A 17,842-nucleotide genomic window follows, 5' to 3' on the forward strand; every position below is an offset into this window, starting at 1 on the left:
ATGGAAAACAGGAACAATGTGACTGAATTCATCCTATTGGGTCTTATAAAAAATCCTGAGATGCAGAGAATATTATTTTTAATCATTTTAATGACCTATATCATTACTGTGATGGGTAATGTTCTCATTGTGATCACCATAACCTCTAGTCAGACTCTGAATTCTCCAATGTATTTCTTCCTTTCTTTCTTATCCTTAATTGATGCCTGCTATTCATCTTCAATTGTCCCCAAAATGCTTGCAGATCTACTATGTGAGAAGAAAACAATTTCTTTCAATGGGTGTATGACACAAGTATTTATTGAACATGTTTTGGGTGCCTCTGAGATTGTCCTCCTCATTGTAATGGCCTTTGACCGATATGTGGCTATCTGCAAACCCTTGCATTATACTACTATAATGAATCATCAATTATGTTGTATCTTGGTGGGCTTGGCTTGGATAGTTGGCTTCCTACATTCAACAGGCCAAATCCTCATCACATTGTGGCTCCCCTTCTGTGGACCTAATGTCATAGATCACTTTTTATGTGACATCATACCTGTGATCCAACTTGCTTGCACAGATACCTTCATTGTTGGTCTCCTGATTGCTGCAAATGGAGGGTTAATTTCCATGATTAGCTTTGTTATGTTGATGTGTTCTTATGTTATCATCCTGCACTCCCTAAAAAGTTACAGTTCTTCAGGGAGACGCAAAGCTCTCTCTACTTGTAGTTCTCACATCACCGTTGTCATCTTATTTTTTGTTCCATGCATTTTCATGTATCTTCGACCAGTGACCACTTTTCCAATGGATAAAGCTGTGACTATATTTTTCACTCTTATCACCCCCATGCTAAACCCATTTATCTACACAGTGAGGAATGCAGAAGTTAAAAATGCCATGAGAAAGTTGTGGAGCAGAAAAGTTGTTTCAGATTACAAATGACAAATGACCAGTAAACTTGGATTATCCCTAAACTAAGACGTGTGCATAAAGGCTGGTGGATCAGATGATAACGAAGAAATAAGATGCACAAAGGATCAGTACAGAAGGACAGACCAGACCAGACAGTGACTGGATAGACCCAAGGGCAAATTCTAAGGAGTTCAATATACAGTTGGGCATTCATAGATTTTTTTTTTTAATAAAATTAGTATGTGACAAAGGTGTGGTCTATATGCTTCATGAAACTCTTTAGATTCACATTCATTGTATAACTGGTGTAAATTAATAAATTTCTACTACAAGAGCCTTCAGATGTGTTTATGTACCTAGATAGATTTCCCAGGGCTGCAACATTTTTAAGCCAGGGAGAACATACAGAGGTTATCAAGAAAGTTTCAAATACTTTATTTCTCATAGTGCATTGGTACCAAGAAATGTGCTCAATAGAAGAAAAAAAATGTATTTTCAGAAAGTACATAAAAGTTCTAGAATGCTATGAAGACTCCATTTGATGTAGACCATTTTACAAGAAGGATATTAAAAATCAGATGGTTGTCAGAGTTTGGATAACTCAAATGAAGAAACAGAAGAGAAGAAAAAGAATAAAATCAAGAGTTTGCAAACTAGAGAGATGAAGCCATTGATTTTGATGAGAATGCAAGAGGGAGGAGAATTAATTTCAAGGTACTGTATACATTTCTACAAAACCAGTAGTCATGGGAGAATCCTGATTTCAAAATTAAGACAAGAGGCTTTTCATTTGCCAAGTTTCCAACTTGACAAATGAAATTTGCTAACCAGAGTTTCACCATATCACAAATTTGATAGTTGGAGGGGATCTCAGCAGCTTTCACATTCCATATATTAGCTCAGAAATTCTAAAATTATAACCCATCCCAAATCTGAGAAAGTGTAGTAAATTGAATTCATTTCTCTAATTTGTTCAGATCTTACTTTTACTATTTGATTCCTGTTCCCATTCTTTGTATTGCTACATGTCTTAATTAAATACTTTTGTTGTTGAATCGAAGTGTCTTTGTATTGTACAGTGATGGAAAATGGATGAGATAGGAATGTGCATCAAATACATCAAAGAGATCTAAAATGTATGAAGGGTTCTTGGGTCACATAAGACCATTGTCACAAGAAGTTGAAGGATTTGTATAAATTTTTAGGGAAATGACCACAGAGAGGGATAAATAAGGAATTCATTATTTTAAAGGAATTTTTCCCCCCCAAAAGATATGTCTTCTCTAGGACATTCCTCTAAGCATTTTTACAGTTAACGTAAATTTTAATGGAGTGGAATTGAATGAAAGGATATGATATCGATGTATTTTATCCTAAATAAATGAGTAAAAAATCCCTGAGTGGCTAATTCCTCATGGTAGTAAACCATTAGTATATAAGCAAATTGCAAACTAATTATGAACAAAGACATTTGACCTCAGTTCTTCTTAAAAACCAAACTGGCACCCTATCTATTATGCGAGATATTCTTTATGTATAAATAGGCACAACATCACAAATTTTCATAATTGGAAGGGACCTCAGAAAGCATCTAGTCCAACCTGTGATTTTAGAAGAATCCTTCTAACATCACTGGCATTTTTTCCTCCATCCTCCATTTGTATAACCCTACTGAAGAGGGAGCCTGCTATCTCTAGTGGCAGCTCATTTACACATGCGAATTGTTTTCATTGCTAGGAGGTTTTTGCTTATGGTCCCTTTGTAACAAACCATATTTCACATTCTCACATGTTATTCAGGGACCTGCTTTGAACAATAAATCGATATTCCCTCCCCTCTCTTTTGGATCTAATTCTGTTGTTGCTTTCATAATTTTTTCAAGAGTGGAGTGATTTTTTTCAAAGCCATTTCTCTTTGAAACAAACATATATTCTTTCATGAATAAGACCTAGTACTAAAACTAGTATTTAACTACCATTAAAATGAGGAATAGGTGAGCATGTTTGTAGGATAAAAAAAGCCTTTAATGTTTGGACAAAGTTATAATTTACTTATGATTACCTGAAGACTTAATGTGTCTAATAACCATCCCATTTCAAATGTCCCTTTATCCTTTTTGTCATATAACAATATAAGATCCCTGAGGGTATAGGCCTTCTTCATTGCTTGGGTTCTTATCCCCAAGTGTTAGCACAGACCTGACATATATTAAAAATTGAATTATTTATCTATCCATCTATTTATCTATCAGCCTTTCACTTGCCATTTTCTACTGAATATCATCTATATTTGCCTATCTCTTCTCTTCTCTTCTCTCTCAGACACAGACACACACACACACACACACACACACACACACAACTACTCTCAGTCGCTGTGTCTCTGTCTGTCTATCTGTCTCTCACTCTGTCTCTCCTGCCCCTTTCTCCTGGAAACTATTCAGGTCCTTGAAACTTAGTTTCTCTTGGAAACTATTCAGGTTCTTGAAACTTAGTTTCTCTTGGAAACTATTCAGGTTCTTGAAACTTAGTTTCTCTTGGAAACTATTCAGGTCCTTCAAACTTAGTTTCTCTTGGAAACTATTCAGGTGCTTGAAACTTAGTTTCCCTTGGAAAGTATTCAGGTGCTTGAAACTTAGCTTCCCTTGAAAACTATTCAGGTGTTTGAAACAGTTTCTCTTGGAAAGTATTTAAGTCCTTCCTCACCTTTGAAACAGTTTTCATATATTTTTTAATCTGTATCTCTTCTCCAATGTACTAATCTCACTGGAGAATTTAAATGATGGGGAAGGTCGGACTCCAATTATATTCATATAATAAAGAATCAATGGTGGCAATAGATATTAGGTGTGGTGAAGAAAAAAAGAATAAGATGTTCCAATGAGTTATGTTAAGTCTTATTGGATAATAAAATATTCTAGTTGTTGTTATGGACAGAATATGCAATAAAAAAAATCTGAATTTGTCAATTGTGAGCTATATGATCTTGGTTTCTCCATATAGGCATAGAGTGGAAAAAAAGTGTGTTGACAAAACTTGGACTCATTAGGAGGCATCTATATTCAGAACCACCTGACATTTGCCTCTGAATTCTGCATTAGTATAAAAGTGACATGGAAAACAGGAACAATGTGACTGAATTCATCCTATTGGGTCTTATAAAAAATCCTGAGATGCAGAGAATATTATTTTTAATCATTTTAATGACCTATATCATTACTGTGATGGGTAATGTTCTCATTGTGATCACCATAACCTCTAGTCAGACTCTGAATTCTCCAATGTATTTCTTCCTTTCTTTCTTATCCTTAATTGATGCCTGCTATTCATCTTCAATTGTCCCCAAAATGCTTGCAGATCTACTATGTGAGAAGAAAACAATTTCTTTCAATGGGTGTATGACACAAGTATTTATTGAACATGTTTTGGGTGCCTCTGAGATTGTCCTCCTCATTGTAATGGCCTTTGACCGATATGTGGCTATCTGCAAACCCTTGCATTATACTACTATAATGAATCATCAATTATGTTGTATCTTGGTGGGCTTGGCTTGGATAGTTGGCTTCCTACATTCAACAGGACAAATCCTCATCACATTGTGGCTCCCCTTCTGTGGACCTAATGTCATAGATCACTTTTTATGTGACATCATACCTGTGATCCAACTTGCTTGCACAGATACCTTCATTGTTGGTCTCCTGATTGCTGCAAATGGAGGGTTAATTTCCATGATTAGCTTTGTTATGTTGATGTGTTCTTATGTTATCATCCTGCACTCCCTAAAAAGTTACAGTTCTTCAGGGAGACGCAAAGCTCTCTCTACTTGTAGTTCTCACATCACCGTTGTCATCTTATTTTTTGTTCCATGCATTTTCATGTATCTTCGACCAGTGACCACTTTTCCAATGGATAAAGCTGTGACTATATTTTTCACTCTTATCACCCCCATGCTAAACCCATTTATCTACACAGTGAGGAATGCAGAAGTTAAAAATGCCATGAGAAAGTTGTGGAGCAGAAAAGTTGTTTCAGATTACAAATGACAAATGACCAGTAAACTTGGATTATCCCTAAACTAAGACGTGTGCATAAAGGCTGGTGGATCAGATGATAAAGAAGAAATAAGATGCACAAAGGATCAGTACAGAAGGACAGACCAGACCAGACAGTGACTGGATAGACCCAAGGGCAAATTCTAAGGAGTTCAATATACAGTTGGGCATTCATAGATTTTTTTTTTTTATAAAATTAGTATGTGACAAAGGTGTGGTCTATATGCTTCATGAAACTCTTTAGATTCACATTCATTGTATAACTGGTGTAAATTAATAAATTTCTACTACAAGAGCCTTCAGATGTGTTTATGTACCTAGATAGATTTTCCAGGGCTGCAACATTTTTAAGCCAGGGAGAACATACAGAGGTTATCAAGAAAGTTTCAAATACTTTATTTCTCATAGTGCATTGGTACCAAGAAATGTGCTCAATAGAAGAAAAAAAATGTATTTTCAGAAAGTACATAAAAGTTCTAGAATGCTATGAAGACTCCATTTGATGTAGACCATTTTACAAGAAAGATATTAAAAATCAGATGGTTGTCAGAGTTTGGATAACTCAAATGAAGAAACAGAAGAGAAGAAAAAGAATAAAAACAAGAGTTTGCAAACTAGAGAGATGAAGCCATTGATTTTGATGAGAATGCAAGAGGGAGGAGAATTAATTTCAAGGTACTGTATACATTTCTACAAAATCAGTAGTCATGGGAGAATCCCGATTTCAAAATTAAGACAAGAGTCTTTTCATTTGCCAAGTTTCCAACTTCAAATGAAATTTGCTAACCAAAGTTTCACCATATCACAAATTTGATAGTTGGAGGGGATCTCAGCAGCTTTCACCTTCCATATATTAGCTCAGAAATTCTAAAATTATAACCCATCCCAAATCTGAGAAAGTGTAGTAAATTGAATTCATTTCTCTAATTTGTTCAGATCTTACTTTTACTATTTGATTCCTGTTCCCATTCTTTGTATTGCTACACGTCTTAATTAAATACTTTTGTTGTTGAATCGAAGTGTCTTTGTATTGTACAGTGATGGAAAATGGATGAGATAGGAATGTGCATCAAATACATCAAAGAGATCTAAAATGTATGAAGGGTTCTTGGGTCACATAAGACCATTGTCACAAGAAGTTGAAGGATTTGTATAAATTTTTAGGGAAATGACCACAGAGAGGGATAAATAAGGAATTCATTATTTTAAAGGAATTTTTCCCCCCCAAAAGATATGTCTTCTCTAGGACATTCCTCTAAGCATTTTTACAGTTAATGTAAATTTTAATGGAGTGGAATTGAATGAAAGGATATGATATCGATGTATTTTATCCTAAATATGATGATGAAAATAACATTTCATTTCTTTTCTTTGATTTCCAGGTATATGGAAAGAAATAAACAAGTTATCAGATTCCATTTGCTGCACATGGTTATGAAATGTTTTTTTTTATGTGCTAGTACATGCTTTTTATTAACATATCTTAAGTATTTTATTTGAGTTTTTCTCAATTTAAATCCCTTAGAGATACTACATGTTTATTCTGATGAAGGTAACATGCTTAAAAACATTTCTAGTGTTCTTTTCTAAGTTAATGAAACATCTTTCTATTTTTTTTAATATTTTGAATATTTTTAACCCTTTGAGATTGAATTTGACCTTTAGAATTAACCAATTTTAATTCAGGACCAGTTCTAATAGATATGACAAGACTGAATTGGGAGTCATGTTATAATGAGAGCAAAAAAAAATATGATTCTTAAAATAAATAAACTAGATGCATACTAAAAGAAGATCTACAATAATATTATCTGACATTATCAAGTGAAAGAAGGGTAATTTGGGGGCAATGAATTAAAAATTGTCCCTCCAAAAAAATCAAAAAGAAATTCAGAAGTATTCTGAGAAACATTCTTATATCAAGGAAATATTAGAATGACTTATAAAGGTGAATTTTATTATTTTCTTTATTTAATTTTAAACATAAAGCTGTTTTCAAAAATTATGGATAAATACTTAAAAAGAATATGGGGTGTATTTCCAAATAAAAACACATATACTTGGACTACTTTATATATTTCAAAATATGTACTTTCAATTTGAGATTACAAATCTATAGCAATCATTTAGAAATTATACTACGAGATTCAGAACAAGAAGGAAGCTTATAGATCATTCAGTACAATCTTTTCATTTTGCAGAGTAGCCAGCTTTGTTCCAAATATATCCAAGGTTTCAAGCTAGTAAGTAAGGGATCTGGGAGTGAAACTCAATTAAACTCTTATACCACCATGTCATCCAAAGGTTCCTTCCCTACTCTTAGTTTCTAGGGATTCCTTATCCTGAAATGTGTGAACAGCTCTACATATTTGTTTATATGTATATTTTATGTAGAAATATAAACATGTGTGTGTCTATGTATATAATGTAACTTGAGCAAGAAGATTTGGGGAAATAGATTAACTCCCTGAATATATTTATAAGAAAGATCTCATTATGATCATGTTATAAAAGATTCTTAACTGGTGATTATCCTTTCATTTGCATACAATTTGGTAAAAAAAAAAAAAAAAGATAATTATTTTGTTGTTGTTATGAGGATTAGCACATAATAGAATTATGACCTGTTTTTGTTAAATAATAGAGAAAATCAATAATTAATACTTAAAGGTACAATTTCTCATTACAGCTATGACACTATACTCATTAATAAGGACCTACTATGTGGCTTTTTCCTTCTCATTTTGAGGTCATTTTATATTCTGCTCTATATATTCATTTTCTTTAAGTTTTAAAATTTATTATCATTTAGCTCTGATTAGCATCTCATGTTAATTTTATAGCTTTGGGTTAATTTTACTATGATCTAGTCCTTTTCATTTTCAATGTTGGTAATATTAGTTTCTGTTCCTTAATTTTTTTTTTTTTACCAAATTATTTATTTGTTAATTTTACTTCCCAGTCTGGATTGCTTTGCTACCTCTTCTCTGTCTCTTAGAATTCTAGATTGCTTATGTCACTTTTAAAAAGACTATATTCCATAGCTCTATATCCATCTCTCCTACAAAACAAGTATCAAAACAATTTCCTAAATCATGAATACCCATACACTGTTGGAATCTTTACTAACTGCTAACTAATTAGAGTTGATCTAATCTTACAAGAAGATGTTTTGGGCAGAACCTGAAACAAGGTACTAAGTAGAACTACCCATAATCCCTCTCTCTGGAAGGAGCATAAATAGGCCAATGGGCCAGTCGGAGAGGGCTTGGGAGAGTGAAGACGCTACAAGTCGAGATTTCAGCGGAATGACATGAAGAGTTGGAGCTGGCTGGAGGCTGAAGAAAGCAGAGGCAGAGGCTGAAGGACCAGACCTTTGGATTTAGTGACATTCGGAGAGAGCTCTTGGAACCAAGCAGAGAGATAGGCCTCTAAGCTAACCGGGCTATATTGGGATAATAAAAGATCTGAACTTTTATCACCTGGCTGCGTTTTTGAGAAGAAAAAGATCACAACATTTTGGCGCCCTGAACGTGGGACAAACAGAACCCTCAGTGGATTTCAGTGGAAAAGCTCCGATCCTGATTCAAGTGGAAAAGCCTCTGATCCTGATCCAGTGGAAAAGACTTCAACCCAGAAATTAGGGTGAGTGCAACAAAGAAATTTTGTTAGAAGAGTTAAAGTAGAATTTCAGCTAAGATGGGACAGATATTTAGAAAACAGCCTGTTTCTGTTCAAGGAAAATGTTTAGAGAGCATTGTCAAAGTTATGGAAAGCCAAGGTTTAATTATAAGTTTACAGCAAATCACTGAACTTTTACAAACTGTAAAGGACATATGTCCTTGTTTCTCTCTTGATAAGGAATTAGATCTAAATGAATGGAAATTAGTTGGAGAGGATCTTTGTCAATTCTATGATAAAAATGGGCCTAACTCAATAATTAATACATATAATGTAACACAATTGGCTATAAGAAGTTATTTAAGTGATAGAATGATGAAAAGGAAAGTACAAGAGGAAGAAATGCCAACTTTACTAGGTGAAAAGGAGGACGAATCAGATGAGAATGGAGTTAATTATAATTCTGAGTATGATACTTCACAGCAGGAGGAATTAGGTGATTCCACATCTCATGACCCTCCCTCTGCAATTAACCCTTCATGTGTGGAACAAGGGGGAGGGAGAGAGACAGAAACACAGTCAGCTTCTCCTGTAAAGCAGAATTTGACAAGATTAGAAAAAGCATTAATTAAAGCAAAAAATGAAGGAGAAGGTATATCTGATTTTATAAATGCATATCCTGTGATTGAAGAGCTCAACTCCTCAGGTCAAAAAGAGAGAAAATACACTCCTTTTAATTTGGGAAAAATTAAAGATTTGAAAAAGGGTTGCACTCTTTATGGGGCTACATCAACTTATGTGAAGATGTTACTGGATAATTTGTCTTATGAAATCTTAACCCCGAATGACTGGAAATCCATCACTAAAACTTGTCTAGAACCGGGACAAAATTTATTGTGGCTTTCGGAGTTTCATGAATTATGTAGGATTCAAGCCCAATGCAATAGGCAAACAGGAGCTATTGTACAAGTTGCTTTTGACCAACTAACTGGAGAAGGTCAGTATGCAGAGAGTTCAGAACAGATTTATTATCCCATAACAGTGTATGAGCAAATTTCTAAGGCTGCAATAAAAGCTTGGAATTCTCTCCCTGGACAGAAAGATGGAAATAATGCTTTCACAAAAATAGAGCAAGGTCCCAATGAACCTTTTGCAGATTTTGTGGGACGTTTACAAACAGCTGTAATAAGAACCATTGGAGACAATGCAGCAACAGAAATAATGACTAAACATTTGGCTAAGGAAAATGCCAATGAGGTTTGCAAAAGAATTATATGGGGGCTAGACAAAGATGCTCCTTTAGAAGAAATCATAAGACGCTGTGCCACAGTGGGCACAAATGCTTATTATGCCCAGACTATGATGAACATGGAAAGACAAGGTCCTTCTTGGCAGAGGAATTCTAGAGAAACTCGTCGATGTTTTCAGTGCGGAAAAATTGGACATTTGAGAGCTCATTGTAGATATGGAGATAGAGTGAGAAGACAGGGTGAGAGAAAACCCAAAACCCCATGTCCAAAATGTAACAGAGGCTTTCACTGGGCCTCTAAATGTATATTGACCCAGAGGAATGAGAGGCAGGGCCCAGCTCTAAAGTATCAATCAAAGGATAGGTGGGGCATGATAGCAGCTGAGGTTACACCCAGAGAGACTTTAGAAATTCAGAACTCTGATGTCATCAACCAACAGAAAAGCAATCAGGATTACAGTTGGGAAGAATACAGGCCTTTTAAGACAACAAGACAATATCCAATGCAAACAACTCCAATGTAATTACCAGATGATGAGGAGAAATCCCAAACTTGGTAAATAGAAGGGAATTAGATTAACTGCATGGGGAAGAGGATCTGCTTATATTTCCACAGATGGAGAAAGAATCAGATGGCTGACTATGAAACTGTTAAAAAGACTTTTAAAAGCTTCAGGAATCATTGGATTTCCTAACACAAGATGAAACTGTTTTACTTCTTGAAAAACCAGCAAGAATCATTGGGTTCCCTGAGATGAAAAATTGTTGATGAGACTTTTGCAGTACTTCAGGGCTTACAGGAACTATTGGATTCCTGGCACATGAACTAATGGACAATGGAATCCTATTGGACTGTTTCTAGGACTTATGGACATGTGTAAATTTTTAGGTTGATTCATGTTGTTACATTACTACTAGCCTGTGTTATATTGCTATGTACTTATGTAAATTATGTATAATGCCTCCCATATTGATGGATTTATGTATACCATGTATATCTGTTACAAAGTTCTGGCCCATATTGATGGATTTATGTATACCATGTATATCTGTTACAAAGTTCTGGCCCATATTGATGGATTTATGTATACCATGTATATCTGTTACAAAGTTCTGGCCCATATTGATGGATTTATGTATACCATGTATATCTGTTACAAAGTTCTGGCCCATATTGATGGATTTATGTATACCATGTATATCTGTTACAAAGTTCTGGCCCATATTGATGGATTTATGTATACCATGTATATCTGTTACAAAGTTCTGGCCCATATTGATGGATTTATGTATACCATGTATATCTGTTACAAAGTTCTGGCCCATATTGATGGATTTATGTATACCATGTATATCTGTTACAAAGTTCTGGCCCATATTGATGGATTTATGTGTACCCCCTCAGAAACCCCCTATGTTTTAAAACAAAAGAAAGGGGGAGATGTTGGAATCTTTACTAACTGCTAACTAATTAGAGTTGATCTAATCTTACAAGAAGATGTTTTGGGCAGAACCTGAAACAAGGTACTAAGTAGAACTACCCATAATCCCTCTCTCTGGAAGGAGCATAAATAGGCCAATGGGCCAGTCGGAGAGGGCTTGGGAGAGTGAAGACGCTACAAGTCGAGATTTCAGCGGAATGACATGAAGAGTTGGAGCTGGCTGGAGGCTGAAGAAAGCAGAGGCAGGGCCCAGCTCTAAAGTATCAATCAAAGGATAGGTGGGGCATGATAGCAGCTGAGGTTACACCCAGAGAGACTTTAGAAATTCAGAACTCTGATGTCATCAACCAACAGAAAAGCAATCAGGATTACAGTTGGGAAGAATACAGGCCTTTTAAGACAACAAGACAATATCCAATGCAAACAACTCCAATGTAATTACCAGATGATGAGGAGAAATCCCAAACTTGGTAAATAGAAGGGAATTAGATTAACTGCATGAATATATTTATAAGAAAGATCTCATTATGATCATGTTATAAAAGATTCTTAACTGGTGATTATCCTTTCATTTGCATACAATTTGGTAAAAAAAAAAAAAGATAATTATTTTGTTGTTGTTATGAGGATTAGCACATAATAGAATTATGACCTGTTTTTGTTAAATAATAGAGAAAATCAATAATTAATACTTAAAGGTACAATTTCTCATTACAGCTATGACACTATACTCATTAATAAGGACCTACTATGTGGCTTTTTCCTTCTCATTTTGAGGTCATTTTATATTCCCCTCTATATATTCATTTTCTTTAAGTTTTAAAATGTATTATCATTTAGCTCTGATTAGCATCTCATGTTAATTTTATAGCTTTGGGTTAATTTTACTATGATCTAGTCCTTTTCATTTTCAATGTTGATAATATTAGTTTCTGTTCCTTAATTTTTTTTTTTTACCAAATTATTTATTTGTTAATTTTACTTCCCAGTCTGGATTGCTTTGCTACCTCTTCTCTGTCTCTTAGAATTCTAGATTGCTTATGTCACTTTTAAAAAGACTATCTTCCATAGCTCTATATCCATCTCTCCTACAAAACAAGTATCAAAACAATTTCCTAAATCATGAATACCCATACACTACAAATGTGAGTGTACATTATTGAAATTGCAAAATTGACCATAATAGTTTCAAAAAATATCCTAATAAAAACTTATGCGTTGGGAACCTTCACTTGGTGACAATAAAAAGATGGACAATTCCTCACCAAAAATAAGGAACACATGATTAAATGATCAAAAATGAACAAAAAAATTGGAATTGAGGAACAAGTAGACATAGTTTCACTAGATTATAGCAGTGGATGTTTAGCTGCTAAACTAGAGTATACTCGTGAATGTTTGACTTTGCTCACTGTAATCCAAAAGTGATTTGCTTCTTACATAAAATAGTGAAAATATAAGAAAGAAATAAAATAAACTTTTTTTTTTGGGGGGGGGTCAAATTTCAAGCAAAATAAGCATTGACCAAATAAATAAACCATATTGTTTAGCTAATAGAAACATAGGAGGTTTAGAATGGCAATTCAAAGCCATGTTACATCCAGACGAAAATAGAGTAGGGGCACATAGATGGATATGTCTTTAAATTCTTCCTTTGACATATACTGATTTTGATCACTTGATCTTTTTTTTTTTTTTTTTTTTTTTGAAACTGGTGAATTCCTTTTATTTTTTTTCCAGCCAGGGGAAAGAATTTATTAAGTTACATGAGCAGATCACATAGGGTTGTATTGTTAAATATCATTTTGCAATATTATTATCCTAAGATTCTTAAAAAACTTTTTTTTCTTTATGCATGGGTAATTTTACAGCACTGACAATTGCCAAACCTTTTGCTCCAATTTTTTTCCCTCCTTTCTCCCATCCCCTCCTCCCAATGGCAGGTTGACCAATACATGTTAAATATGTTAAAGTATAAATTAAATACAATATAAGCATACATATCCTAACAGTTATTTTGCTGTATAAAAAGAATTGGAGTTTGAAATAGTGTACTATTAGCCTGTGATCACTTAATCTTTTGGTATCTGGGGCAAGTCACTAAGATTTAACTTACAGAGAAATTTCCATTGATAAGAGTTTCCTCATTCAAGAACTGACTGTACCAAAGAAACATCTTGTACCTATATCTATATGTTGCAATATGTGTGGTGTATTATTCTGTGTGTGTGTGCGTGTGCGCATGTGTGTGCGTGCATGTGTGTGTGTCTGAGAGAGAATATATGTGTGTTATTGAATGCTTGTGCATGAATTTATTTGCACATGTTTCTTTATAGCCGAGTTGAGGACATTGGATATAGTAAACATATCCATCAATCCGAGTTCAGCAGTAATAATAATAACAATAAAATAATAATTTATGACCATTATATAGAATTTTAATATTTTCAAAATATTTTATATATTTTAATGCTATTTTATCATAACCCTTTTATATGTTTTTATTTTATATATGTTTTTATGTTACAAATGAATAAATACAAGAGAAGTTACATACTTGCTAGATATTATACTTCAGGTCAGTTTCTCTGGTAGAATTTTAACTCCAATATTTTTTCTCTTAGAACTTCAAGTTGTCATTTCTAAATGTGTTTAAAAAAAACTAGAGATTTTCTTTTAATGAAAGCATTCAAACAATAAAAATTAAGTGAAACTTAAGTGATCACTATTTGTACAGATTGTTCCACCCAAAAATAGGGAAATAAAAAGACTTGCTAACTGAACTTGGAGGGAAAGACATCTATTTATTGTGAGTGGCTATCAGCTGAAAATTTTATGCATTTTATTTTAAGATGTGTCATCTGCATAAATTTGAAGGCTGTAATGCTCTTCAACTCAAAATACTGGTGGGTCATATTTATAATCCAGAATAGATTATCAATAATACTAATGCTAAGAGTATTCTGTTACTTCACTGTCCAAGCATAAATCATGGCCCTAAAAAACAAACAAACAAACAAACAAGTTAACTCAGAAATTTGGTGGTCAGACAATTAACTTATGCCTTTATATCTCTTGCTATTTAAATGTAAAGCAATTACAATGCAGTTAACTAATTTTTATTTCAAAAAATAAATGTCTTTACTACACATAATATACTATTTTAGGACCCCCAAAGGAGCTTACAATTTAACAAAGGGGATATGATATATACTTAAATAAATAAGTTACTAGTTTATTGCTCTTCAGTCCTTCAGTTGTGTCTATTTGTGATGCCATGGATCCTTCACTATCTTCAATAATCTGTCCAAATTGATGATCACTGTTTCCATGACTCTATGTCTCTCATCTTCTCCCTTCCCCTTTTCTTTTTGCCTTTGATCTTTCCCAGCATCAGGGCCTTTCCCAATGAATCCTGTCTTCTCATTATGTGTCCAAAGTATTTAATTCATATTTGTCTTTTCAGTGAATAGTTGTTCATTTATTTAAATATTGACTGATCTGATCTCTTTGCTATTCAAGTTTTGTTCAACAGAACAATTTGAAAGCAATACTTCTGCAGCTCTTAAATTTCCTTATAGACCCACTCACATACATTACTATTGTGGAAAAAGCAAAACTATGGAAAAACAACAACTCTGACTTCATGAAATTTTATTGGCAAAGTCCTGCCTCTGCTTTTTAGTGTGCTGTTTACATTTGGCATAGCTTTCCTTCTAAAAAGTAAGTATTAACTCTTATTTTAAGTGTTTTGTATTTTATTATTAATTATATGTATCCTAATTTTTAACATTCATTTTTAAAACTAAAAATTTAATTTTTCTACTTCCCTTCTCTTTTCCCTCTTTGAAAAGACAATATTTTCATAAATGGCATACATATATATTATATATACACATATATGTGCAGTGGGGCATATCATATATGCATATCAGACATATTGCAAAAGTAAAAGAGAAAACATGATTTTTTAAAAAAGTATGTGTCAATCTGTATTTAAATGTCATGTTTTTTTCTTGAGTTGGATATGAGTTTTCCAATTCCTCTTAGAATTGTCTTCAATCATTGTATTGCTGAGAATAGCTGTCATTCAGCATTAAATATCATACAATGTTGCCATCACCATGTACAATGTTCTCCTGGTTCTGCTCATTTCACTTTATATCAGTTCATGCAAATCTTCCCAAGTTTTTCTGAAGGCGTCCAACTGATTTTTATAGCACAATAGCATTCCATGACACTCCTTTGTCACAACTTGTTCAAGCATTCCCCAACTGATGGGCATATTGTCAATCAAGTCAAGAGAATTGATATAATTATTTTGTACATATAAGTCCTTTTCCCTTTTTGTTTTATCTCTTTGGAGTGCAGACCTAGTAGTGGTATGCTGGGTGATTAGTGTGTATTATTTTGTAATCCTTTAGATATATGAACTAAAATGTTTTTGACTCATTTTTGAAAATGTTTGTTCTCTTCTAGACAAACAAGATGGAAAAGCTCCAATATTTCAGAACTTTCAAAGTAATACAATAGTGTTTACTTAAACAATAAGAACAATTACATGTTCACCAAGTTTATCTAATTAGGCTGAAATGCTCTTGAGAACTCATTACCTGCCATAGTTGAAGACATTTCAAAAAACTTACTCTACAAAACAACACCTGTTGAAAGTTAGGGCTCCAAAAATATTTTCCAAGGATTCCCTTGAAGATTATACTTATCAATCAAGAGAATTGTAGCTGAAATATTCAACTTTTCATGGGTGACATCTTCACTTCTCTCTGCTGACTATAACTGTATCATAGTCAGCTGGGTACTTGAGCTGTGTGCCTAGCCTAGCTGAATACAAAGGGCTCAAAGGTGAGACTCAGGGATTTAAAAACATATTTTTTGACTTCTGGATTGAAGGAGAATTTGGCCAGGCTTTTTAAAAAAGATTGAGTAGACATGTTGGTAGTTATACAATATCACCCCTGACTATTTACTATGCTTTTTTTTCCGGTGTAGTTTTCCCTGCCATTCTGTTCAATAATGTTAGCTATTCATCAAGTGGTCAAGATGTATGAATGGGTGTGTATATCGATGTAGTTTGAAAGAAGAGTTTATAAGCCTTAGAAGTAATATAATTTCCTTAATTTATAGAAGTTTGAAAATATTTTAGTACCTTTATGCCTCTCCTCCTAGAGATGACCATTTTTAACCACCACCAGTGCTAGCACTACTACCACTCCATACAAATTTATAATTCTTCTGCTCTAAACAAAAGCATTTGTGAACCTTTGCCATATTACTCAATGTGATTTGTGTGTGTATGAGAGAGAAACACAGACAGACATAGAGACACATACAGAACAAGAGAGAGAGAGAGAGAGAGAGAGAGATACACACACAAGAGAAAGACAAAGACAGAGAATGCATGGGGGTGGGGGGGTAGAGGGAGGAGAAGAGCTGATTCACATCCTCTGTGCCAGTCACCTTGAGAAGTTGTATTTTCTCCATCTCTCTTATATCACCTAAACAATCAAGAAGGTCAAACTTATGCTATCTGTAGTGACCATAGAATTTCAAGACAGAAGAAAACTTAAAAACCATTTAGTCATTTAATAGATAATGAAATTGAAACCCAGAGTGATGAAATAATTTTTTTCCACACAGATGCAAAGTTTCAGCATTATTTCAACCCAAGGCTTCTACCTTGAATCCCAGTTTTTTTTTTTTTTTCACTGTAATGAAAGGATTTTGCAAATTATTTAGAACAAAATAAAACAAAACTAAGAAAGCCAATAGTTAGTCAGAGTTATTGTTTTGAACTTCTATACACTGTTATATTCATTGAAAATAGACATGTTTGGAAAGCAAATGTAGAATTTTAAAAATATGTCTAAAAAACTCCCATTTCTATCTTTTGAAATGACCATGAATCTAATCATGATTGATGTGAAGATGATTTTTGTTCCATCTCTTTGTGAAAGGCAGAAAAAATGTTTGGTTTTTTTTTTAATGAAAAAGTTCATTTTAATTATATCCTGCTTTGGGAAAAGTAGGCAAGTGATTTAATGAATTTATTTCTTGATTAGATAGTTTTGTTTTCCTAAAGTCAGGGTAGTAGTAGCTAAGAGATAGCATTGAGTGCGGGGGGAGCTATTGAAGGTAAGGGAGAGCAGAGAGAAGGTCTGAAAACAAGCAGTCTTGACAAGAAAGGAATGGGGCTGTGGGCTGAGGATTTGTCCAGTGGATATGACTGTTGATTCAGAAAATGCTATAGAACACCATTAAAACCTATTAGTATGCAGAACAGAGGTAGGCAGGTATCAGAGTGGATAAAGTGTCACTTATGGATTCAGAAAGACTCATCATTCCGAGTTCAAAACTGTTTTCAGACCCTTAAAAGCTGTGTGAAATTGAGTAAGTCATCTAATCAAGTTTGTTCATCCGTAAAATGATCTGGAGAAAGAAATGGCAAACCACTCTTGTATCTTTGCCAAAACCACTCAGCAAAATTAGGTCATAAAGAGTGGGACATGATGAAATGACTGAACTACAACAACAAAATGCATGTAAGTCTCATAAATAATTAAT

General features: G+C 33.8%; 2 protein-coding genes across 2 annotated transcripts; both read left to right on the forward strand.

The window, feature by feature from the left end:
- LOC127541318 (olfactory receptor 4C12-like) lies at positions 1–930 on the forward strand. The gene has a single exon (XM_051966602.1). The coding sequence runs from the start codon at positions 1–3 to the stop codon at positions 928–930; it is 930 nt and encodes a 309-aa protein (XP_051822562.1).
- A 3,082-nt stretch (positions 931–4,012) lies between these two features.
- On the forward strand, positions 4,013–4,942 carry LOC127541316 (olfactory receptor 4C12-like). The gene has a single exon (XM_051966599.1). The coding sequence runs from the start codon at positions 4,013–4,015 to the stop codon at positions 4,940–4,942; it is 930 nt and encodes a 309-aa protein (XP_051822559.1).
- Positions 4,943–17,842: the final 12,900 nt, after the last annotated feature.

Source organism: Antechinus flavipes, chromosome 6, assembly GCF_016432865.1.
Source record: "Antechinus flavipes isolate AdamAnt ecotype Samford, QLD, Australia chromosome 6, AdamAnt_v2, whole genome shotgun sequence".
Classification (NCBI taxonomy): Eukaryota; Metazoa; Chordata; class Mammalia; order Dasyuromorphia; family Dasyuridae; genus Antechinus; species Antechinus flavipes.

Excerpts from the sequence above, each read along its gene's own strand:
- LOC127541316 (XM_051966599.1), top strand. The coding sequence starts at position 4,013 with ATGGAAAACAGGAACAATGTGACTGAATTCATCCTATTGGGTCTTATA.
- LOC127541318 (XM_051966602.1), top strand. The coding sequence starts at position 1 with ATGGAAAACAGGAACAATGTGACTGAATTCATCCTATTGGGTCTTATA.